Source organism: Oncorhynchus masou, chromosome 7, assembly GCF_036934945.1.
Source record: "Oncorhynchus masou masou isolate Uvic2021 chromosome 7, UVic_Omas_1.1, whole genome shotgun sequence".
Classification (NCBI taxonomy): domain Eukaryota; kingdom Metazoa; phylum Chordata; class Actinopteri; order Salmoniformes; family Salmonidae; genus Oncorhynchus; species Oncorhynchus masou.
Genome location: NC_088218.1, coordinates 16,564,645 through 16,591,278, shown reverse-complemented (window position 1 = coordinate 16,591,278; position 26,634 = coordinate 16,564,645). Strand labels below are relative to the sequence as shown.

Below are 26,634 nucleotides of genomic sequence, written 5' to 3'. Positions count from 1 at the left end.
ACCTAGATAGAGCCAGTGTTCTGTCAACATCTTTACCTAGATAGATCCAGTGTTCTGTCTGACATTTTTACATAGATAGAGCCAGTGTTGTTTGTGACATCTTTACATAGATAGAACCAGTGTTCTGTCTGACAGCTTTACATAGATAGAACCAGTGTTGTTTGCGACATCTTTACCTAGATAGAGCCAGTGTTCTGTCTGACAGCTTTACATAGATAGAACCAGTGTTCTGTCTGACAGCTTTACATAGATAGAGCCAGTTTCGTTTGTGACATCTTTACATAGATAGAGCCAGTGTTCTGTCTGACAGCTTTACATAGACAGAGCCAGTGTTGTTTGTGACATCTTTACCTAGATAGAGCCAGTGTTCTGTCTGACAGCTTTACATAGATGCAGCCAGTGTTCTGTCTGACAGCTTTACATAGATAGAGCCAGTGTTCTGTCTGACAGCTTCACATAGATTGAACCAGTGTTCTGTCTGACAGCTTTACATAGATAGAGCCAGTGTTCTGTCTGACAACTTTACATAGATAGAGCCAGTGTTCTGTCTGACAGCTTCACATAGATAGAGCCAGTGTTGTTTGTGACATCTTTACATAGATAGAACCAGTGTTCTGTCTGACATCTTTACATAGATAGAGCCGGTGTTGTTTTTGACATCTTTACATAGATAGAGCCAGTGTTGTTTGTGACATCTTTACCTAGATAGAACCAGTGTTCTGTCTGACATCGTTACATAGATAGAGCCGGTGTTGTTTTTGACATCTTTACATAGATAGAGCCAGTGTTGTTTGTGACATCTTTACCTAGATAGAACCAGTGTTCTGTCTGACAGCTTTACATAGATAGAGCCAGTGTTCTGTCTGACAGCTTCACATAGATAGAACCAGTGTTCTGTCTGACAGCTTTACATAGATAGAGCCAGTGTTCTGTCTGACAACTTTACATAGATAGAACCAGTGTTCTGTCTGACAGCTTTACATAGATAGAGCCAGTGTTGTTTGTGACATCTTTACATAGATAGAACCAGTGTTCTGTCTGACATCTTTACATAGATAGAGCCGGTGTTGTTTTTGACATCTTTACATAGATAGAGCCAGTGTTGTTTGTGACATCTTTACCTAGATAGAACCAGTGTTCTGTCTGACATTTTTACATAGATAGAGCCAGTGTTGTTTGTGACATCTTTACATAGATAGAGCCAGTGTTCTGTCTGACATTTTTACATAGATAGAGCCAGTGTTGTTTGTGACATCTTTACATAGATAGAGCCAGTGTTCTGTCTGACATTTTTACATAGATAGAGCCAGTGTTGTTTGTGACATCTTTACCTAGATAGAGCCAGTGTTCTGTCAACATCTTTACCTAGATAGATCCAGTGTTCTGTCAACATCTTTACCTAGATAGAGCCAGTGTTCTGTCTGACATCGTTACATAGATTGAGCCAGTGTTGTTTGTGACATCTTTACCTAGATAGAACCAGTGTTCTGTCTGACAGCTTTACATAGATAGGGCGGCAGTGTAGTCTAGTGGTTAGAGCGTTGGACTAGTAACCACAAGGTTGAGAGTTCAAACCCCCGAGCTGACAAGGTACAAAGGTACAAAATCTGTCGTTCTGCCCCTGAACAGGCAGTTAAGCCACTGTTCCCAGGCCGTCATTGAAAATAAGAATTAGTTCTTAACTGACTTGCCTGGTTAAATAAAGGTAAAAAAAAAAATTAAAAAATAGAACCAGTGTTGTTTGTGACATCTTTACATAGATAGAGCCAGTGTTCTGTCTGACATCATTACATAGATAGAGCCAGTGTTGTTTGTGACATCTTTACATAGATAGAGCCAGTGTTCTGTCTGACAGCTTTACATAGATAGAACCAGTGTTCTTTCTGACAGCTTTACCGAGATAAAGCCAGTGTTCTGTCTGACAGCTTTACATAGATAGAGCCAGTGTTGTTTGCGACATCTTTAGATAGAGCCAGTGTTCTGTCTGACAGCTTTACATAGATAGAACCAGTGTTCTGTCTGACATTTTTACATAGATAGAGCCAGTGTTGTTCATGACATCTTTACCTAGATAGAACCAGTGTTCTGTCTGACATTTTTACATAGATAGAGCCAGTGTTGTTCATGACATATTTACATAGATAGAGCCAGTGTTGTTTGTGACATCTTTACCTTGATAGAGCCAGTGTTCTGTCTGGCAGCTTTACATAGATACAGCCAGTGGTCTGTCTGACAGCTTTACATAGATAATGCCAGTGTTCTGTCTGACAGCTTTACATAGATAGAGCCAGTGGTCTGTCTGACAGCTTTACATAGATAATGCCAGTGTTCTGTCTGACAGCTTTACATAGATAGAGCCAGTGTTCTTTCTGACAGCTTTACATAGATAGAGCCAGTGTTCTGTCTGACATCTTTACATAGACAGAGCCAGTGTTGTTTGTGACATATTTACATAGATAGAGCCAGTGTTCTGTCTGACATCTTTACATAGATAGAGCCAGTGTTGTTTGTGACATATTTACATAGATAGAGCCAGTGTTCTGTCTGACAGCTTTACATAGATCGAGCCAGTGTTCTGTCAACATCTTTACCTAGATAGATCCAGTGTTCTGTCAACATCTTTACCTAGATAAATCCAGTGTTCTGTCTGACAGCTTTACCTCGATAGAGCCAGTGTTCTGTCTGACATCTTTACATAGATAGAGCCAGTGTTCTGTATGACATCGTTACATAGATTGAGCCAGTGTTCTGTATGACATCGTTACATAGATAGAGCCAGTGTTGTTTGTGACATCTTTACCTAGATAGAACCAGTGTTCTGTCTGACAGCTTTACATAGATAGAGCCAGTGTTCTATCTGACAGCTTTACATAGATAGAGCCAGTGTTGTTTGTGACATCTTTACATAGATAGAGCCAGTGTTCTGTCTGACATCGTTACATAGATAGAGCCAGTGTTCTGTCTGACATCGTTACATAGATAGAGCCAGTGTTGTTTGTGACATCTTTACATAGATACAGCCAGTGTTCTCTCTGACAGCTTTACCTAGATAGAGCCTTTGCTCTGTCTGACAGCTTTACATAGAGAGAGCCAGTGTTCTGTCTGACAGCTTTACCTAGATAGAACCAGTGTTCTGTCTGACAGCTTTACATAGATAGAGCCAGTGTTCTGTCTGACAGCTTTACATAGATAGAGCCAGTTCTGTCTGACAGCTTTACATAAATAGAGCCAGTGTTCTGTCTAACAGGGCCCGCGTGTATTGCAACGTACTGGAATGCCTGAGGGAGAGAGGTATAGATGGAGGGTTGGAGTGCGGGGGGAAATGAGGAAAGGAAGCAGGGCTTTTTCAGAGTTAATCCTACAATCACTTGGGGAGTTTGTTGGAAATATAGCCAGATTACAGATACTCTGTCTGTCTGTCTGTCTGTCTGTCTGTCTGTCTGTCTGTCTGTCTGTCTGTCTGTCTGTCTGTCTGTCTGTCTGTCTGTCTGTGTAGGATCACAATGACAAACAGAGTTGTAAAGGTCCCATCCACCCAAGCTGTGTGTGTACAGTCATGGCCAAAGGTTTTGAGAATGAAAATATTAATTTTCACAAGGCTGCTGCCTCAGTTTGTATGATGGCAAGTTGCATATACTCCAGAATGTTATGAAGAGTGATCAGATGAATTGCAATGAATTGCCAAGTCCCTCTTTGCCAAGCAAATTAACTGAATCCCCCAAAAACATTTCCACTGCATTTCAGCCCTGCCACAACAGGACCAGCTGACATCATGTTAGGATTCTCTCGTTAACACAGGTGTGAGTGTTGACGAGGACACGGCTAGAGATCACTCTGTCATACTTATTGAGTTCGAATAACAGACTGGAATCTTCAAAAGGAGGGTGGTCTGCACGCACAGTGAGGTGAAGACTTTTGAAGGATGGCCTGGTGTCAAGAAGGGCAGCAAAGAAGCTACTTCTCTCCAGGAAAAACATCAGTGTCAGACTGATATTCTGCAAAAGGTACAGGGATTGGATTGCTGAGGACTCGGGTAAAGTCATTTTCTCTGATGAATCCCCTTTCTGATTGTTTGGGGCATCTGGACAAAAGCTTGTCCGGAGAAGACGAGGAGAGCGCTACTATCAGTCCTGTGTCATGCCAACAGTAAAGCATACTGAGACCATTCATGCATGGGGTTGCTTCTCAGCCAAGGGAGTGGGCTCACTCACAATTTTGCCTAAGAACACAGCCATGACTAAAGAATGGTACCAACCCATCCTCCGAGAGCAACTTCTCCCAAACATCCAGGAAAAGTTTGGTGACAAACAATGCCTTTTCCAGCACGATGGAGCACCGTGCCATAAGGCAAAAAAAATAACTAAGTGGCTCGGGGAACAAAACGTTGATATTTTGGGTCCATGGCCAGGAAACTCCCAGACCTTAATCTCATTGAGAACTTGTGGTCAATCCTCAAGAGGTGGGTGGACAAACAAAAACCACAAATTCTGACAGACTCCAAGCATTGATTATGCAAGAATGGGCTGCCATCAGTCAGGATGTGGCCCAGAAGTTAATTGACAGCATGCCAGGGAGGATTGCAGAGGTCTTGAAAAAGAAGGGTCAACACTGCAAATATTGACTCTTTGCATCAACTTCATGTAATTTTCAATAAAAGCCTTTGACACTTATGAAATGCTTGTAATTATACTTCAGTATTCCATAGTAACATCTGACACAAATATCTAGACACTGAGGCAGCAGACATTGTGGAAATTAATATTTGTGTCATTCTCAAAACTTTTGGCCACGACTGTATATGATGACATTGCTGTAAGTCATAGCAGTATCCACTGAGATTTAGGTTACAGACTAATAACATGACAGGCCTTGGATTCTGAAAGAAGCATAAATGGTCTTTACGTTTTCTCACCAAAGTTTGTGAAGCTACACGCTGTTGATCGGCCTTCTTTCTGTTTAGAACAACAACATTCTACTACAACACTTCTACCCACATTATAGAGTGGGGTGAAAGAGGAGAAGGAGAGGAAGGAGATAGGAGGAAAGGAGAGAGGAGGAGAGGAAAGGAGAGAGGAGGAGAGGAAAGGAGAGAGGAGGAGAGGAAAGGAGAGAGGAGGAGAGGAACGGAGTGAGGAGACGAGGAATGGAGTGAGTAAAGTAGAGAGGAGGAGAGAGGACGAGAGAGGAGGAGAGGAAAGGAGAGAGGAGGAGAGAGAGAGGAGGAGAGGAAAGGAGAGAGGAGGAGAGGAAAGGAGAGAGGAGGAGAGGAAAGGAGAGAGGAGGAGAGGAACGGAGTGAGGAGACAAGGAATGGAGGGAGTAAAGTAGAGAGGAGGAGAGAGGAGGAGAGGAAAGGAGAGAGGAGGAGAGAGGAGGAGAGGAAAGGAGAGAGGAGGAGAGGAAAGGAGAGAGGAGGAGAGGAAAGGAGAGAGGAGGAGAGGAACGGAGTGAGGAGACGAGGAATGGAGTGAGTAAAGTAGAGAGGAGGAGAGAGGAGGAGAGAGGAGGAGAGGAAAGGAGAGAGGAGGAGAGGAACGGAGAGAGGAGGAGAGGAAAGGAGAGAGGAGGAGAGGAAGGGAGAGAGGAGGAGAAGAAAGGAGAGAGGAGCAGAGGAATAGAGTGAGTAAAGGAGAGAGGGGAGGGGAAAGGAGAGAGGAAAAGACAAGGAGAGGAAATGGGAGAAGAGGAGAGGAGATAAAACAGGGTGTTGTTATCTAAGTGAGATTGACCATACAGCTCTTCAATAGACACAGCTGCCAAATCAACTGAAGAGAGAGAGAGAGCAAGAAGGACAGAGAGATAGAGAGATAGAGGGGGAGAGAGGACAGAGGGAGAGAGAGGGGGGGGGTCTGTAACCAGTCTGACATCTGATGAGTCAGTTGGGCTGTAAACAGGACACACACTCTATAGGTACATTGATATTCAGTGCAGAGTGGAGGGTAGAGGTGGGTTAACGACCTTAGTATTAATTCATAGTTTTAATGTTTCCTCCTCTGCTGTCAGAGTTAATGGAAGGAAGTCACCATCAGTCACACACACTCTCCAGTTACACACAAACACACACACACACACACACATAGAGCACTTTGAAATGTGAAACAGTTTTAGGAGTTTTAATGAACCATTTGAACTTGCAGACTTAAGCCAATGATCCCTGCATGGTTAATATTCAGACATCATCCCAAAGTTCAACCGATAACCTCAACATCGGCCAATGACTAACCAATGACCCAGACATCGCCCAACGATCAACAGATAACCTAAACATCGGCCAATGACTAACCAATGACCCGGACATCGCCCAACAATCAACAGATAACCTCAACATCGGCCAATGACTAACCAATGACCCGGACATCGCCCAACAATCAACAGATAACCTAAACATCGGCCAATGACTAACCAATGACCCAGACATCGCCCAACAATCAACCGATAACCTCAACATCGGCCAATGACTAACCAATGACCCAGACATCGCCCAACAATCAACCGATAACCTCAACATCGGCCAATGACTAACCAATGACCCAGACATCGCCCAACAATCAACCGATAACCTAAACATCGGCCAATGACTAACCAATGACCCAGACATTGCCCAACAATCAACCGATAACCTCAACATCGGCCAATGACTAACCAATGACCCAGACATCGCCCCAGAATCCATGCATGGTTAATATCAAGACATCAGACACCCCAATATCCAGACACCCCAGAACAGATATATGTGTGAGAGTTAATTGTGCGTACCAATGTATTCCATGGTAAAGCAGCACTAGGACTGGGTGGAGACTGAGTGGAATAGTAATGATGGTGGGGCCAGATAGATAGAAACAACCACAATGAACTGCATTAACTCATAGTATGTGTGTGTGTGTGTGTGTGTGTGTGTGTGTGTGTGTGTGTGTGTGTGTGTGTGTGTGTGTGTGTGTGTGTGTGTGTGTGTGTGTGTGTGTGTGTGTGTGTGTGTGTGTGTGTGTGTGTGTGTGTGTGTGTGTGTGTGTGTGTGTGTGTGTGTGTGTGTGTGTGTGCTTGCATGCGTGCATGTGCGTGGGCAGATAGACAGAATTTCTCTCTCTACTGCATTAACTTAAAATAATGAGACTGACTGGAACAGCCAACCAATTATTACACCCGGCCAATCTGAAAGAACAGACTGTGTCTATCTACATGTTCAAACTATAACTTTTTCTCTCTCTGTCTCTCTTTCTCTCTCTCCCCCTCTCTCTCCCTTTCTCTCTCTCTCTCTCTCTCTCACTCACTCACTCACTCACTCACTCACTCACTCACTCACTCACTCACTCACTCACTCACTCAATTCAATTCAATTCAAGGGGCTTTATTGGCATGGGAAACATGTGTTAAGATTGCCAAAGCAAGTGGGGTAGATAATAATCTCTCTCTCTCTCTCTCTCTCTCTCTCAATTCAATTCAATTCAATTCAAGGGGCTTTATTGGCATGGGTAACATGTGTTAACATTGCCAAAGCAAGTAAGGTAGATAATATATAAAGTGGAATAAACAATAAAAATAGTAGACATCACACATACAGAAGTTTCAAAACAATAAAGACATTACAAATGTCATATTATATATATATATATATATATATATATATATATATATATATATATATATATATATATATATATATATATATACAGTGTTTTTGCAATGTACAAATGGTAAAGGACACAAGATAAATAAATAAGCATAGATATGGGTTGTATTTACAATGGTGCGTGTTCTTCACTGGTTGCCCTTTTCTCGTGGCAACAGGTCACAAATCTTGCTGCTCTGATGGCACACTGTGGAATTTCACCCAGTAGATATGGGAGTTTTTCAAAATTGGATTTGTTTTCGAATTCTTTGTGGATCTGTGTAATCTGAGGGAAATATGTCTCTCTAATATGGTCATACATTGGGCAGGAGGTTAGGAAGTGCAGCTCAGTTTCCACCTCATTTTGTGGGCAGTGAGCACATAGCCTGTCTTCTCTTGAGAGCCATGTCTGCCTATGGCGGCCTTTCTCAATACCAAGGCTATGCTCACTGAGTCTGTACATAGTCAAAGCTTTCCTTAATTTTGGGTCAGTCACAGTGGTCAGACATTCTGCCGCTGTGTACTCTCTGTGTAGGGCCAAATAGCATTCTAGTTTGCTCTGTTTTTTTGTTAATTCTTTCCAATGTGTCAAGTAATTATCTTTTTGTTTTCTCATGATTTGGTTGGGTCTAATTGTGCTGCTGTCATGGGGCTCTGTAGGGTGTGTTTGTGAACAGAGCCCCAGGACCAGCTTGCTTAGGGGACTTTTCTCCAGGTTCATCTCTCTGTAGGTGATGGCTTTGTTGTGGAAGGTTTGGGAATCGCTTCCTTTTAGGTGGTTATAGAATTTAACAGCTCTTTTCTGGATTTTGATCATTAGTGGGTATCGGCCTAATTCTGCTCTGCATGCATTATTTGGTGTTCTGCGTTGTACACGGAGGATATTTTTGCAGAATTCTGCGTGCAGAGTCTCAATTTGGTGTTTGTCCCATTTTGTGAAGTCTTGGTTGGTGAGCGGACCCCAGACCTCACAACCATAAAGGGCAATGGGCTCTATGACTGATTCAAGTATTTTTAGCCAAATCCTAATTGGTATGTTGAAATGTATGTTCCTTTTGATGGCATAGAATGCCCTTCTTGCCTTGTCTCTCAGATCGTTCACAGCTTTGTGGAAGTTACCTGTGGCGCTGATGTTTAGGCCAAGGTATGTATAGTTTTTTGTGTGCTCTAGGGCAACAGTGTCTAGATGGAATTTGTATTTGTGGTCCTGGTGACTGGACCTTTTTTGGAACACCATTGTTTTGGTCTTACTGAGATTTACTGTCAGGGCCCAGGTCTGACAGAATCTGTGCATAAGATCTAGGTGCTGCTGTAAGCCCTCCTTGGTTGGTGACAGAAGCACCAGATCATCAGCAAACAGCAGACATTTGACTTCAGATTCTAGTAGGGTGAGGCCAGGTGCTGCAGACTTTTCTAGTGCCCACACCAGTTCATTGATATATATGTTGAAGAGGGTGGGGCTTAAGCTGCATCCCTGTCTAACCCCACGACCCTGTGTGAAGAAATTTGTGTGTTTTTTGCCAATTTTAACCGCACACTTGTTGTTTGTGTACATGGATTTTATGATGTCGTATGTTTTACCCCCAACACCACTTCCCATCAGTTTGTATAGCAGACCCTCATGCCAAATTGAGTCGAAGGCTTTTTTGAAATCAACAAAGCATGAGAAGACTTTGCCTTTGTTTTGGTTTGTTTGGTTGTCAATTAGGGTGTGCAGGGTGAATACATGGTCTGTTGTACGGTAATTTGGTAAAAAGCCAATTTGACATTTGCTCAGTACATTGTTTTCATTGAGGAAGTGTACGAGTCTGCTGTTAATGATAATGCAGTGGATTTTCCCAAGGTTACTGTTGACGCATATTCCACGGTAGTTATTGGGGTCAAATTTGTCTCCATTTTTGGGGATTGGGGTGATCAGTCCTTGGTTCCAAATATTGGGGAAGATGCCAGAGCTAAGGATGATGTTAAAGAGTTTTAGTATAGCCAATTGGAATTTGTTGTCTGTATATTTGATCATTTCATTGAGGATGCCATCAACACCACAGGCCTTTTTGGGTTGGAGGGTTTTTATTTTGTCCTGTAACTCATTCAATCTAATTGGAGAATCCAGTGGGTTCTGGTAGTCTTTAATAGTTGATTCTAAGATCTGTATTTGATCATGTATATGTTTTTGCTCTTTATTCTTTGTTATAGAGCCAAAAAGATTGGAGAAGTGGTTTACCCATACATCTCCATTTTGGATAGATAATTCTTTGTGTTGTTGTTTGTTTAGTGTTTTCCAATTTTCCCAGAAGTGGTTAGAGTCTATGGATTCTTCAATTACATTGAGCTGATTTCTGACATGCTGTTCCTTCTTTTTCCGTAGTGTATTTCTGTATTGTTTTAGTGATTCACCATAGTGAAGGCGTAGACTCAGGTTTTCCAGGTCTCTATGTTTTTGGTTGGACAGGTTTCTCAATTTCTTTCTTAGATTTTTGCATTCTTCATCAAACCATTTGTCATTGTTGTTAATTTTCTTCGGTTTTCTATTTGGGATTTTTAGATTTGATAGGGAAGCTGAGAGGTCAAATATACTGTTAAGATTTTCTACTGCCAAGTTTACACCTTCACTATTACAGTGGAACGTTTTACCCAGGAAATTGTCTAAAAGGGATTGAATTTGTTGTTGCCTAATTGTTTTTTGGTAGGTTTCCAAACTGCATTCCTTCCATCTATAGCATTTCTTAATGTTACTCAGTTCCTTTGGCTTTGATGCCTCATGATTGAGTATTGCTCTGTTTAGGAGACTGTGATTTTGCTGTGGTCTGATAGGGGTGTCAGTGGGCTGACTGTGAACGCTCTGAGAGACTCTGGGTTGAGGTCAGTGATAAAGTAGTCTACAGTACTACTGCCAAGAGATGAGCTATAGGTGTACCTACCATAGGAGTCCCCTCGAAGCCTACCATTGACTATGTACATACCCAGCGTGCGACAGAGCTGCAGGAGTTGTGACCCGTTTTTGTTGGTTATGTTGTCATAGTTGTGCCTAGGGGGACATACGGGGGAGGGAATGCTGTCACCTCCAGGCGGGTGTTTGTCCCCCTGTGTGCTGAGGGTGTCAGGTTCTTGTCCGGTTCTGGCATTTAGGTCGCCACAGACTAGTACATGTCCCTGGGCCTGGAAATGATTGATTTCCCCCTCCAGGATGGAGAAGCTGTCTTCATTAAAATATGGGGATTCTAGTGGGGGGATATAGGTAGCACACAGGAGGACATTTTTCTCTGTTAGGATAATTTCCTTTTGAATTTCTAGCCAAATGTAGAATGTTCCTGTTTTGATTAATTTAATGGAGTGAGTTAGGTCTGCTCTATACCAAATTAGCATACCCCATGAGTCCCTTCCCTGTTTCACACCTGGTAGTTTGGTGGATGGGACTACCAGCTCTCTGTAACCTAGAGGGCATCCAGTGGGTCTGTCTCCTCTATACCAGGTTTCTTGCAGGATGACAATGTCTGTATTACCGATTTCTTTGGTGAAGTCCGGGTTTCTGCTCTTCAGGCCAAAGGCAGATGACCTCAGGCCTTGGATATTCCAGGATGAAATAGCAAAGGCTTTTTGTTCCATAAAGTGTCCAATGTTGTTGGTCGTGGTTTGGCCTCAGGCCAGTAAGTGTGAGCAGAGCCTGCTGAGCATCTGGTACATGCCATTGGCTTGGGCGAGTGTGAGAGTGGGGGTTGGGACTGTTTGCCCGCTCACTACCTGGGCGTATGTGTGGCTTCCATGTTGAGGCCCTCTTTGCGGGCGTGAGGTGCATGGGGTGGGCAGGAGTGGCACAGGTCTGATCTGAGGGGGCCTAAATGGGGTGTGGGCATGGTTGACGTGGGGGGGTGTTGATTGGTTGGGGTAGGGGTGTGGATGTGTCTGGGTGTGCGGTGGTCTGGATGTAATTCCTCTTGGCGTGGGTCCTCTATGTGTAGGTCCAGGGGGGTTCTGCAGGTCTGGGAGGGTGTCTCGCTGGTCTGGGTGGGGTGTCTATTGATCTGTTGCTCCTTTGTGAAGTGTTGGGGATACGTTTGAGAGCGATGTCCTTTAGAGTTCGGGCAAAGATGGGCACTGATGCATTGTAGAGGTGGACCTGGTCATAGAAGCTGTTCAAGTCCAGGGTGGAGTGGTGGGCCAGGAAAACGTTTGGTTTTGAGGCACAGTCAAGGGAAATACTGTATACTGAAATACTGTATTGTGGCAGGGTGGAAGTCTTTTCGTGGTAGCAGGGTGGAGATAACCACTTGTGCGTTGGGGAAAGTAGAAGAAGCCTTTTCAATCACTCCCTTCAGTGCTGTGGCCACTCTTTCCTGCTGTGCCCTCAGGTCGTTTGTGCCTGTGTGTATTATTATGTGGCTGGGTGAGCCTAGTTTGGCCTCAGACAGAAGGTCTAGGGCGCGCTGGGTGTTTGGACACCAGAGTTTAGACACACTGTGTTTGGGAAAAAGTTTTTTTTCTTCTATGTATTTCCCATTTTAGTCCATAAGTAGTACAATCTGTGTCTTGTGTTTGTCCTCAGTGGGTGTGGGGGGGTTGTCAGAAGGGCTATCAGGGTGGCTGACAGGGGGGTGCTCAGAGGGGGTGAGAGCCGCTGGGCTTGGGGTTCTTCATTTGTCTGTTCTGCTGTGATGTCGACTCTATGGTCAGGGTCTGGTGTGGACTGTTCTGCTGTGGTGTCGAGACTTTTGTTGGGTGCTGAGGTGGGCTGTTCTGCTGGCTTCTCTGTGGGGGTGGCCACCTCTCTAGTGGGTTGTTCTCTGTCACACGCCGTCCCCCTCAACCTCTCCTCCATCCCCCTCACCCTCTCCTCCATCCCCCTCAACCTCTCCTCCACCAGCAGTCTGATACTCTCCTCTAGTGCTCTGTTCTGCTCCTCTTTCTCCTGTTGTATTTGTCTCACCACTGTCCAAAGTGCAGATATATCTCTGTCCACCTCCAGCTCTCCTGGTCTGGTTAAGGGGCTGTTGTTGTGCTGGGCTGTTGTCTGGGTCTGTGCTGACTGAAGTGTAATCACCTGCTGTTCCAGCTCCACCTGCCTTATCTCCAGCTGGGTGAATTTGTCCTTCATTTCAATGAGGGAGTGGTAATCTGTGCTGGGAGGTTGACTCTCCTCTGGGGGTTGCTCGTCTGTGGGGTTACATAGTGAAGACGTCTGGTCTGACCCGCTCGGTGTGGGGGTATCTTTATCAAGGGAGAGCTTCTCCTGCTGGACTAATTATTTGATTAGGTGAAAGTCCAGCTGAAACTGTTTGGGGTTACTCTGTACCATTACTGTTCCGGACTTATAGATATTTATATTACTTGACTCAGAGTCCTCGTTATCAAGTATTCTGAGTTTCCACCCCTCGTTAACCCCCCCTCTCTTAACAAAGGGGTAGTGTGCTAATATAGCACTGTGCCATGCCAGGGGATGGTTTGTGTGGAAGATAAGGTTGCTGATGTTCCCATTTTTGTAATAGTCAGCAAAAAGTGTCTCTTGATTTTCCATAAGGAGCTTAATTTTGTAATCTTTTCTTGACTTATCATTCTTTACATGCAAAGGGTACTGTATTTTAATTACCTCTGAACAGCGGGAGGGAGCCTCTAAGGCCTCTCCATTTGGTTGGGGTAGACTGTGTGACTCTCCTGCCATTGTTGGGCTAATGGGCTTTGACACCTCTCACTTTTTTATTTATTTGACACGTCAGTGCTAGTTGAAGCTGTATCAAGCTTGGCAGAATTATTTTAGAATTCAGTCCTTATAAAGTAATTTTGTGTATTTTTCTTCTTGGCTTTTGGCTTTTAAAATATAGTTTCAGACTAAGCATTACTCACTCAGTTCCAGGTTGGATGGGGTTTTCAGGTTTCTGTTGTTTTCCAGAGAATTTGCTGTATAGAGAAATAAATCTTGGTAGTTGTGAACCTTCCAGGTGATTCCGTAATTCCGTCCAAAATCAGGTTGTAGGTTTTAAGGTTTGATTTGAAGTGGGGGTTATGTTGTAGAGGGTAGAATCCAGTATGTGTTCCTGACAAAAAATCCAAGTTTATCTAACTCCTATCCTATTTTTTTTAAAGAAAATGCTGAAAAATGCAGGAGCTCATCTGATAGTGACCTCTCTCTCTAACTCGTGACCTCTCTCTCTGGACTCTCTCTCTCTCTCTCTCTCTCACTCACTCACTCACTCACTCACTCACTCACTCACTCACTCACTCACTCACTCACTCACTCACTCACTCACTCACTCACCCACTCTCTCTCTCGCTCTCTCTCTCTCTCTCTCTACTCTGTCTCTTCTCTCTCTCTACTCTCTCTCTCTCTCTCTCTCTCACTCACTCACTCACTCACCCTCTCTCTCTCTCTACTCTCTCTCTACTCTCTCTCTACTCTCTCTCTCTACTCTCTCTATCTCTCTCTCTCACACACACTCACTCTCTTTCTCTCTGTCTCTCTCTCCTCTTCAGGTTCCTCTCCAACACGTCGTTCCAGGGTTCTACGGGCACGGTCCGTGTGGCACCTGCTCTCTCCCAGGTCCTCTCCTCCCAGCTGTACCACGTGTGGAGCCTGAAGAGAGGTCCTCTTGGCCAGCCGTCCTGGGTCACCGTGGCCCACTGGACCACCGGGCGCCTACAGCTGGACGAGGGGGTGTTGGGGCTGGGGGTCGGGGCTGGCCTGGGGCTAGGCCCGGGGAGGAGGACAGGGTCCGGGTCTGGTTTTGGGGTCCAGAGAGGGGATAGGGACAGAGACAACAGTCCTGGAGGGAGATGGAGGCCAGGGCTACAGATGGCGGGCCGAAGATTAAGGGTCGTGACCCTGGTGGAGCATCCCTTCGTGTTCACTAGAGAGGTAGATGAGGATGGGCTGTGTCCCGCTGGTCAGCTGTGTCTGGACCCTAGAACTAACCGCTCAGATCTACTGGACTCACTGTTCAGTCACCTGCACCAGACCAATACAACTACTACCACTACTGACCACAGTGAGTATACCTACAGTACACAATACCTACAGTACATCACTGGAGGACCAGTAGACCAGGACTGATCCTTCCTGTCCCTGTTCTGTCTTGACCACAACCCCAGACCCAACAGAGGACCAGCGGAAGTGTTGCTATGGTTATGTTATTGACCTGTTGGAGAAGCTGTCGGAGGACCTGAAGTTCACCTTTGACCTTTACATCGTGGGAGACGGGAAGTACGGAGCGATGAGCAGCACTGGGAGGTGGACCGGTCTGGTACGTCATCTACCCATCTATCTATCTATCTATCTATCTATCTATCTATCTATCTATCTATCTATCTATCTATCTGTCTGTCTGTCTGTCTGTCTGTCTGTCTGTCTGTCTGTCTGTCTGTCTGTCTGCCTGCCTGTCTGTCTGTCTGTCTGCCTGCCTGCCTGCCTGCCTGCCTGCCTGCCTGTCTGTCTGCCTGCCTGCCTGCCTGCCTGCCTGCCTGTCTGCCTGCCTGCCTGCCTGCCTGTCTGCCTGCCTGCCTGTCTGTCTGTCTGTCTGTCTGTCTGCCTGCCTGCCTGCCTGCCTGCCTGCCTGCCTGCCTGCCTGTCTGTCTGTCTGTCTGTCTGTCTGTCTGCCTGTCTGTCTGTCTGCCTGCCTGTCTGCCTGCCTGCCTGCCTGCCTGTCTGTCTGTCTGCCTGCCTGCCTGTCTGTCTGTCTGTCTGTCTGTCTGCCTGCCTGCCTGCCTGTCTGTCTGTCTGTCTGTCTGTCTGCCTGTCTGTCTGTCTGCCTGCCTGTCTGCCTGCCTGCCTGCCTGCCTGTCTGTCTGCCTGCCTGCCTGCCTGTCTGTCTGTCTGTCTGTCTGTCTGTCTGCCTGCCTGCCTGCCTGTCTGTCTGTCTGTCTGTCTGTCTGTCTGCCTGTCTGTCTGTCTGTCTGTCTGTCTGTCTGCCTGCCTGCCTGCCTGCCTGTCTGTCTGCCTGTCTGTCTGTCTGCCTGTCTGTCTGTCTGCCTGTCTGTCTGTCTGTCTTCAATAGTTTCTTTGTATAATATTATATATGATTGCATGAATATTTGACATGATTGTTTACCAAGAGCAATGTTTGCAGAAGGATTGTTTCAGTTTTTTTGATTGATTTTCCAAACAGGGCCCGTGTTTTCAAAACACTACACACAATTAGCACAACCACACACCCAATTAGCAAAACACTACAGATCCTTTGCAAAATTAAACACTTGTAAAAACTATACACTTCTTTTTAAAAACCACACTTTGTTACCATATGAAACACACACGTTTCACATTACTATACTCTGTTTGCACGAGTTACACTCTGCTGTGATAAACCTAAAACACTTTTAGCACTTCTACTTCCCTATGATGAGAGTATGCTACTATCAACAAAGTACAAATATAATGTAAATTCACCAAACACTACACAAGACCAATGTTTCAGACTGAAGAAACTCATTTATTTCTCAACACGTCCAAAATGTTGACATGGAGATTCATAATACTGTAACCAAACGTCACTTTACGTATTGTAAGTTCTAAAAAATAAATAAATAACTACACATTGTCTCTTCGCCTAGCTGGATCTGGCCAGAGAATTTCATCAACATCGCAGGCAATGTTGTCATTAGCAAGACACCTTGGAAAGAAACGTCTTGAATGACGAATCCATCCTTGCATTTCTGCTACCTCCATCTGGTCACAGGCCTCCTCCATGGCTTGGATGAGGGGTACCTCAGCCTGGAGACGGAGATCATATACCTTCCACCGCCATGCAGAGAAAAACTCTTCTATAGGGTTGAGGAATGGAGAGTATGGTGGAAGATACAGGACGGTGAAATGTGGATGTTGCTGAAACCAGTTCTGAACCAGAGCAGAGCGGTGGAAAGACACATTGTCCCAGACAACAGTGTATTGCATATGATCGATTTGATTTGCTGCTGTTATGTTGTGCAATTGGTCCAAGAATGTAAGTATGAGTGTTGTGTTGTAAGGGCCCATATGGGCATGGCGGTGGAGGACCCCATTCTGTGTAATGGCTGCACAGAGTGTTATATTACCCCCACATTGCCCTGGGACATTGACTATAGCCCTGTGGCCAATGATGTTTCTTCCTCTCCTTCGTGTTCTCGTCAGGTTGAACCCAGCCTCATCTACGTAAATGAACTCTCCATCCATTTGTAAAACTCTCTGAAAAACAGTCTGGTGTAGATCTAGTATACATATTACAGTACAGTAAAAGATTATGAGACAGTATGCAAGATCACACTGTTAAAGTGAATACACACCTCTGCATAATCATGCTGCAGTCGTTTCACCCTTTCGGAATTGCGCTCGAAAGGCACTCGATAAATTTGCTTCATTTGAATATGTTTTTTTTAAGGATGCGTGCCAGTGTTGATGTTGAGACCTGATGGATATCGTTGAAAATGGCATGGTTATTGACAATGTTAGCTTGAAGCTGCTTGAGTGTTATAGCATTGTTGGCCAAAACCATGTTTACTATCTCCCTCTCTTGCTGTTCTGTGAACATAGGAGGCCTTCCCCTTTGTCGTCCCTGACCCTCAATCCTATGTAGAAAAAAAACAGTATACAATAGTACAGTAATTTTACAGGAAAAGGTAACAGAAGTGCTGATAGTGCATATAATACAGTACTGTAAGCAGTTACTGAAACCGTGCAGATGTTTTTGATATGATGATATTTTGACGATACCTATTTTCCAGTTGTAATGTTCTCATCACACTTGCCACTGTATATCGGCTTAGATTTGGCTGTACTCGCAGTCCAGCCTCCCTCAGCGTCAGGCCGTGGTTGACAACGTGGTCAACCAGTGTCCTCTTTGAGCACCTTCTTGTCTTCCTCTTCCTCCCCTTCCTCCTCCTCCTCATCCTCCTCCTCGTCCTCCTCATCTCCTCCTCGTTCTCCTCGTCCTCGTCGTCCTCGTCCTCCTCGTTCTCCTCGTTCTCCTCGTCCTCCTCCTCATCGTCCTCGTCCTCCTCCTCCTCCTCGTCTTACTCTTTCTCTGACTCTTTCCATTGTGCTTGAAGACCGATTAACTCACCTGCTGCTTTTTATAATGCTTATACATCTGATTGGTGTGTCTACAATTAAGCAAACAAGTGTTTGCACATCTGATGACTGTGTTGAACCAATTGGTTGGACGGTGTGGTAATTTCACAGTCAGTGCTTTGGTATTGCAAGGATGTGATTTCACAATAGATTTTTGTGTGTAATGTATGTTAAGTGTGTTTAGTGTTTTGCAAATCACTGTGTGTAGAGTTTTGCAACAAGTGTGAGGTTGACAATGTGCTTATAGTTGTGCAAATATGGGCTGATGTTTTGCTTCTTGAGTGTAAGGTTTTGCTAATAGTGTACTACTTTTGATATTAGTGTGTACACAATCCAAAAAAACTGTAAATGCATGTGAACAGAGTCTTCTGAAGGCTGTAGATGTTTCTGGTTTCTCATATTAGGTGGGAGACCTGCTGAGTGGAACAGCAGACATGGCTGTGACATCATTCTCCATCAACTCAGCCAGGAGCAGAGTTATAGACTTCACCTCTCCATTCTACTCTACCTCTCTGGGGATACTGGTGAGTGTGTGTGTGTGTGTGTGTGTGTGTGTGTGTGTGTGTGTGTGTGTGTGTGTGTGTGTGTGTGTGTGTGTGTGTGTGTGTGTGTGTGTGTGTGTGTGTGTGTGTGTGTGTGTGTGTGTGTGTGTGTGTGTGTGTGTGTGTGTGTGTGTGTGCCTGCGTGCCTGTGTACCTACAAGCGTGCATATGTATGTGTGTGTGTGTGTAGACATACAGTTTATAATGTGTGTTTATGTGTGTCTTGACTACAAGGTGCGTAGCCAAGACACATCAGCCCCTATTGGGGCCTTCATGTGGCCTCTCCATTGGTCCATGTGGGTGGGCATCTTCGTCACTCTTCATCTTACTGCACTTTTCCTCACCGTCTATGAGTGGAACAGCCCCTTTGGTGAGAAAACTAAAATACCATTTATGGCCTGTCATCCAAGGCCTGTCATGTTATTAGTCTGTGACCTAAATCTCAGTGGATACTGCTATGACTCATCTACACACACAGCTGTGTGTGGTTGGGACCTTTACAACTCTGCTTGTTATATATGCATGCACGCACGCACGCACGCATGCACGCACACACACACACACACACACACACACACACACACACACACACACACACACACACACACACACACACACACACACACACACACACACACACACACACACACACACACACACACACACACACACACACACACAGCTGACTCCTGTGTTGTGTTGATCCAGGTATGACTCCTCATGGCAGGAACAGACTCAGAGTGTTCTCCTACTCCTCAGCCCTCAACCTCTGCTACGCCATCCTGTTTGGACGCACTGTCGCTACTAAGGTACTGTGGGAGGGAGGAGGGAGGAATAATGGGAGGGAGGAGGGGGAAAGATGGAGGGGGAGGTTTGAATAATCAAATTAACCAAATATGTCTTCTCTCTCTCTCTCTGTCTCTCTCTCTCTCTCACACTCTGTCTCTCTGTCTCTTTCTCTCTTCCTCCCATTCTCTCTCTCTCTCTATCTCTCCATCCATCCTTCCCTCCCTCTTTCTCTCTCACCCCTCCCTCCATCTCCCTCTCTTTCTCTCTCTCCCCCTCCCTCCATCTATCTCCCCCTCCCTCCATCTACCTCTCTCTCTGTCTCTGTCTCTGTCTCTCTCTCTCTCTCTCTCTCTCTCTCTACCTATGTATCTCTATCTCTCTCTACTATTTCTCTCTCTCCATCCTTCCCTCCCTCTTTCTCTCTCTCTCCATCCTTCCCTCCCTCTCTCTCTCCCCCTCCATCTCTCTCCCTCCTCTCCAGACTCCTAAGTGTTGGACCAGTAGGTTCCTGATGAACCTGTGGGCCATCTTCTGTCTGCTGGTGTTGTCCAGTTATACAGCTAACCTGGCTGCTGTCATGGTGGGGGAGAAAACCTTTGAACAGGTGTCTGGGATTCATGACGAGAAGGTATACACACACACACACGGTGGTGCGCACACAGACAGGTAGGCATGTACGCACACATACGTACACACACACGCACGCACTTACATGCAAACACAGACACACACACACAGACTGGATCAGGGATAGTTACAGTAGCTGATAGGATTCAGACAATAAGTTAAATGTGTTCTCCTTGTGAATACAAAAGAGAGAGACCCTTACACAGAATATTGCTTCTCCCACCACTGGTTTACTCCTGAAACCAAAAATACAATGTTTTAGCTTTGATACTGTAACGGCTTTCTTCTACCTCCTTCTCTGACGAAGAGGTGGAATAAGGATCGGACCAAAATGCAACGTGGTTCGTTCGATACATCTTTAATGATGAAGAACACGAACAACACAAAACAACAAACGTCGAAAACCGAAACAGCCCTGACTGGTGCAACAAACACAGAGACAGGAACAATCACCCACAAACACACAGTGAAACCCAGGCTACCTAAATATGGTTCCCAATCAGAGACAACGATAATCACCTGACTCTGATTGAGAACCGCCTCAGGCAGCCATAGACTAATCTATACACCCCACACAACCCCAAGACGAAACACACTACAAATAAACCCATGTCCCACCCTGGCCTGACCCAATAAATGAAGATAACATAATAAATATAGACCAGGGCGTGACAGAGACCTGTCAGACATGACGAAGACTGTTGGAGTTGAAATATTGTAACGTTCTCCCACTGGGGAGAAGCAATATTCTGTGTACGGGCCTCTCATTTCTTCATGTGGAATACCTGTACCAGTGTTCTCAATTTACGGATATGCATATCACCCTCCTTTTCTTAATGTATTCTCTTTACCTTAAAAGAATCTCCCTCTTCCTCCCTCCTCTCCCCCCCCCCTCTCCCCCTCTCCCTGTCCCCCCAGCTGCACCACCCATCCCGTGGGTTCAGGTTTGGGACAGTCAGAGAGAGCTCTGCAGAGGACTACATGAGGAAGAGTTTCTCTGCTATGCATGACTACATGAGACGTTACAACCAACCCACCACACCAGACGGAGTGGACATGTTGAAGTAAGAGCCACACACAGTCTGTTGGCTAACCAACCAGTTACCCTGGTGTGGTGTTATGCTAATATATTTCATTTACTCTTAATTCCCCCACGTCTCCAGGCGTTTACAGATTTTCTCAATCGCTTTGGCTCAATTCTCAAATTAGAATATTTTTTTTCAAAACATCAAGTTCAAATCTCTGAACAATTCGTTTCTGCATGTTTTGGGACATGCAAAAGAGGAAGTACAATTGTCTACAATTTGCACGATAATTACACGCACATGGCTTGCTGATAAAGCTGAGTTGATTCTCGGGGAAATTGTCTTCACAACTTCTAAACATTCTGTCATGGTGTGAGCCGTCGCAGTCAAAATGATCCATTCAATGATCAAAATCTGTCAGACATACATGTATATCCCATAAATATCTACGACATGGAATGTTTGTGATGTCTGCTAAATGGGCAAATTACCTGCCAGGTGACATAGTGATGCAATAGGAATCACAATCTTACCAATCAACCACTCAAGTTTGGAAGCATATATATGGAGCTTGCCCACAGCACAATCACTACCCTTTATGAACATGGAGGAACATCACAACGCTGAACAGCAGTTACATGCTGGTGGAAGAGAAATAAGAAGATATGTAAGAATGCGTGGTGGTGGTGTTAGGGGAAGACATAATAGAGGAAGAGTTAGAAGGCAAAGAATAAGAGTCCCTGATGAAATCAGAGCCACAATTGTGGACCATGTCATAAACCATAGTCTTACAATGGAAGAGGCTGGTCGGAGAGTACAGCCTAATGTAAACAGGTCCACAGTGTTATAAACCATGGTGTTATAACGGAAGAGGCTGGTCGGAGAGTACAGCCTAATGTCAACAGGTCCACAGTGTTATAAACCGTGGTGTTATAATGGAAGAGGCTGGTCGGAGAGTACAGCCTAATGTAAACAGGTCCACAGTGTTATAAACCATGGTGTTAAAATGGAAGAGGCTGGTCGGAGAGTACAGCCTAATGTAAACAGGTCCACAGTGTTATAAACCATGGTGTTATAATGGAAGAGGCTGGTCGGAGAGTACAGCCTAATGTCAACAGGTCCACAGTGTTATAAACCATGGTGTTATAATGGAAGAGGCTGGTCGGAGAGTACAGCCTAATGTAAACAGGTCCACAGTGTTATAAACCATGGTGTTATAATGGAAGAGGCTGGTCGGAGAGTACAGCCTAATGTAAACAGGTCCACAGTGTTATAAACCATGGTGTTATAATGGAAGAGGCTGGACAGAGAGTACAGCCTAATGTAAACAGGTCCACAGTGTTATAAACCATGGTGTTATAATGGAAGAGGCTGGTTGGAGAGTACAGCCTAATGTAAACAGGTCCACAGTGTTATAAACCATGGTGTTATAATGGAAGAGGCTGGACAGAGAGTACAGCCTAATGTAAACAGGTCCACAGTGTTATAAACCATGGTGTTATAATGGAAGAGGCTGGTCGGAGAGTACAGCCTAATGTAAACAGGTCCACAGTGTTATAAACCTTGGTCTTACAATGGAAGAGGCTGGTCAGAGAGTACAGCCTAATGTAAACAGGTCCACAGTGTTATAAACCATGGTGTTATAATGGAAGAGGCTGGTCGGAGAGTACAGCCTAATGTCAACAGGTCCACAGTGTTATAAACCATGGTGTTATAATGGAAGAGGCTGGTCGGAGAGTACAGCCTAATGTAAACAGGTCCACAGTGTTATAAACCATGGTGTTACAATGGAAGAGGCTGGTCGGAGAGTACAGCCTAATGTAAACAGGTCCACAGTGTTATAAACCATGGTGTTATAACGGAAGAGGCTGGTCGGAGAGTACAGCCTAATGTAAACAGGTCCACAGTGTTATAAACCATGGTGTTATAATGGAAGAGGCTGGACAGAGAGTACAGCCTAATGTCAACAGGTCCACAGTGTTATAAACCATGGTGTTATAATGGAAGAGGCTGGTCGGAGAGTACAGCCTAATGTCAACAGGTCCACAGTGTTATAAACCATGGTATTATAATGGAAGAGGCTGGTCGGAGAGTACAGCCTAATGTAAAACAGGTCCACAGTGTTGGAAACCATGGTGTTATAATGGAAGAGGCTGGTCAGAGAGCACAGCCTAATGTCAACAGGTCCACAGTGTTATAAACCATGGTGTTATAATGGAAGAGGCTGGACAGAGAGTACAGCCTGTTGTTAACAGGTCCACAGTGTTATAAACCATGGTATTATAATGGAAGAGGCTGGTCGGAGAGTACAGCCTAATGTAAAACAGGTCCACAGTGTTGGAAACCATGGTGTTATAATGGAAGAGGCTGGTCAGAGAGCACAGCCTAATGTCAACAGGTCCACAGTGTTATAAACCATGGTGTTATAATGGAAGAGGCTGGACAGAGAGTACAGCCTAATGTAAACAGGTCCACAGTGTTATAAACCATGGTGTTATAATGGAAGAGGCTGGACAGAGAGTACAGCCTGTTGTTAACAGGTCCACAGTGTTATAAACCATGGTGTTATAATGGAAGAGGCTGGTCGGAGAGTACAGCCTAATGTAAACAGGTCCACAGTGTTATAAACCATGGTCTTACAATGGAAGAGGCTGGACAGAGAGTACAGCCTAATGTAAACAGGTCCACAGTGTTATAAACCATGGTGTTATAATGGAAGAGGCTGGACAGAGAGTACAGCCTAATGTAAACAGGTCCACAGTGTTATAAACCATGGTGTTATAATGGAAGAGGCTGGTCGGAGAGTACAGCCTAATGTAAACAGGTCCACAGTGTTATAAACCATGGTGTTATAATGGAAGAGGCTGGTCGGAGAGTACAGCCTAATGTAAACAGGTCCACAGTGTTATAAACCATGGTGTTATAATGGAAGAGGCTGGTCGGAGAGTACAGCCTAATGTAAACAGGTCCACAGTGTTATAAACCATGGTGTTATAATGGAAGAGGCTGGTCGGAGAGTACAGCCTAATGTCAACAGGTCCACAGTGTTATAAACCATGGTGTTATAATGGAAGAGGCTGGTCGGAGAGTACAGCCTAATGTCAACAGGTCCACAGTGTTATAAACCATGGTGTTATAATGGAAGAGGCTGGTCGGAGAGTACAGCCTAATGTAAACAGGTCCACAGTGTTATAAACCATGGTGTTATAACGGAAGAGGCTGGTCGGAGAGTACAGCCTAATGTCAACAGGTCCACAGTGTTATAAACCATGGTGTTATAATGGAAGAGGCTGGTCGGAGAGTACAGCCTAATGTAAACAGGTCCACAGTGTTATAAACCATGGTGTTATAATGGAAGAGGCTGGTCGGAGAGTACAGCCTAATGTAAACAGGTCCACAGTGTTATAAACCATGGTGTTATAATGGAAGAGGCTGGACAGAGAGTACAGCCTAATGTAAACAGGTCCACAGTGTTATAAACCATGGTGTTATAATGGAAGAGGCTGGTCGGAGAGTACAGCCTAATGTAAACAGGTCCACAGTGTTATAAACCATGGTGTTATAATGGAAGAGGCTGGACAGAGAGTACAGCCTAATGTAAACAGGTCCACAGTGTTATAAACCATGGTGTTATAATGGAAGAGGCTGGTCGGAGAGTACAGCCTAATGTAAACAGGTCCACAGTGTTATAAACCTTGGTCTTACAATGGAAGAGGCTGGTCAGAGAGTACAGCCTAATGTAAACAGGTCCACAGTGTTATAAACCATGGTGTTATAATGGAAGAGGCTGGTCGGAGAGTACAGCCTAATGTCAACAGGTCCACAGTGTTATAAACCATGGTATTATAATGGAAGAGGCTGGTCGGAGAGTACAGCCTAATGTAAAACAGGTCCACAGTGTTGGAAACCATGGTGTTATAATGGAAGAGGCTGGTCAGAGAGCACAGCCTAATGTCAACAGGTCCACAGTGTTATAAACCATGGTGTTATAATGGAAGAGGCTGGACAGAGAGTACAGCCTGTTGTTAACAGGTCCACAGTGTTATAAACCATGGTATTATAATGGAAGAGGCTGGTCGGAGAGTACAGCCTAATGTAAAACAGGTCCACAGTGTTGGAAACCATGGTGTTATAATGGAAGAGGCTGGTCAGAGAGCACAGCCTAATGTCAACAGGTCCACAGTGTTATAAACCATGGTGTTATAATGGAAGAGGCTGGACAGAGAGTACAGCCTAATGTAAACAGGTCCACAGTGTTAAAAACCATGGTGTTATAATGGAAGAGGCTGGACAGAGAGTACAGCCTGTTGTTAACAGGTCCACATTGTTATAAACCATGGTGTTATAATGGAAGAGGCTGGTCGGAGAGTACAGCCTAATGTAAACAGGTCCACAGTGTTATAAAACATGGTCTTACAATGGAAAAAGCTGGACAGAGAGTACAGCCTAATGTAAACAGGTCCACAGTGTTATAAACCATGGTGTTATAATGGAAGAGGCTGGACAGAGAGTACAGCCTAATGTAAACAGGTCCACAGTGTTATAAACCATGGTGTTATAATGGAAGAGGCTGGTCGGAGAGTACAGCCTAATGTAAACAGGTCCACAGTGTTATAAACCATGGTGTTATAATGGAAGAGGCTGGTCAGAGAGTACAGCCTAATGTAAACAGGTCCACAGTGTTATAAACCATGGTGTTATAATGGAAGAGGCTGGTCGGAGAGTACAGCCTAATGTAAACAGGTCCACAGTGTTATAAACCATGGTGTTATAATGGAAGAGGCTGGTCGGAGAGTACAGCCTAATGTCAACAGGTCCACAGTGTTATAAACCATGGTGTTATAATGGAAGAGGCTGGTCGGAGAGTACAGCCTAATGTCAACAGGTCCACAGTGTTATAAACCATGGTGTTATAATGGAAGTCGCTGGTCGGAGAGTACAGCCTAATGTAAACAGGTCCACAGTGTTATAAACCATGGTGTTATAACGGAAGAGGCTGGTCGGAGAGTACAGCCTAATGTAAAACAGGTCCACAGTGTTATAAACCATGGTGTTATAACGGAAGAGGCTGGTCGGAGAGTACAGCCTAATGTAAAACAGGTCCACAGTGTTATAAACCATGGCGTTATAATGGAAGAGGCTGGTCGGAGAGTACAGCCTAATGTAAACAGGTCCACAGTGTTATAAACCATGGTGTTATAATGGAAGAGGCTGGTCGGAGAGTACAGCCTAATGTAAACAGGTCCACAGTGTTATAAACCATGGTGTTATAATGGAAGAGGCTGGTCGGAGAGTACGGCCTAATGTAAACAGGTCCACAGTGTTATAAACCATGGTGTTATAATGGAAGAGGCTGGTCGGAGAGTACAGCCTAATGTAAACAGGTCCACAGTGTTATAAACCATGGTGTTATAATGGAAGAGGCTGGTCGGAGAGTACAGCCTAATGTAAACAGGTCCACAGTGTTATAAACCATGGTGTTATAATGGAAGAGGCTGGACAGAGAGTACAGCCTAATGTAAACAGGTCCACAGTGTTATAAACCATGGTGTTATAATGGAAGAGGCTGGTCGGAGAGTACAGCCTAATGTAAACAGCTCCACAGTGTTATAAACCATGGTGTTATAATGGAAGAGGCTGGACAGAGAGTACAGCCTAATGTAAACAGGTCCACAGTGTTATAAACCATGGTGTTATAATGGAAGAGGCTGGTCGGAGAGTACAGCCTAATGTAAACAGGTCCACAGTGTTATAAACCTTGGTCTTACAATGGAAGAGGCTGGTCAGAGAGTACAGCCTAATGTAAACAGGTCCACAGTGTTATAAACCATGGTGTTATAATGGAAGAGGCTGGTCGGAGAGTACAGCCTAATGTCAACAGGTCCACAGTGTTATAAACCATGGTGTTACAATGGAAGAGGCTGGTCGGAGAGTACAGCCTAATGTAAAACAGGTCCACAGTGTTGGAAACCATGGTGTTATAATGGAAGAGGCTGGTCAGAGAGCACAGCCTAATGTC

General features: G+C 44.8%; 1 protein-coding gene across 1 annotated transcript in view; it reads left to right on the top strand.

The window, feature by feature from the left end:
* LOC135543069 (glutamate receptor ionotropic, NMDA 3B-like) overlaps positions 1 to 26,634 on the top strand; it is a 114,319-nt gene that overhangs the window by 71,818 nt on the left and 15,867 nt on the right. The window contains exons 7-13 of the mRNA XM_064970165.1: positions 14,068 to 14,579; positions 14,692 to 14,834; positions 18,037 to 18,156; positions 18,409 to 18,544; positions 18,883 to 18,983; positions 19,445 to 19,591; positions 20,509 to 20,654. Coding sequence (XP_064826237.1) covers positions 14,068 to 14,579; positions 14,692 to 14,834; positions 18,037 to 18,156; positions 18,409 to 18,544; positions 18,883 to 18,983; positions 19,445 to 19,591; positions 20,509 to 20,654 — 1,305 coding nt within the window. The remainder of the gene's footprint in view (positions 1 to 14,067; positions 14,580 to 14,691; positions 14,835 to 18,036; positions 18,157 to 18,408; positions 18,545 to 18,882; positions 18,984 to 19,444; positions 19,592 to 20,508; positions 20,655 to 26,634) is intronic.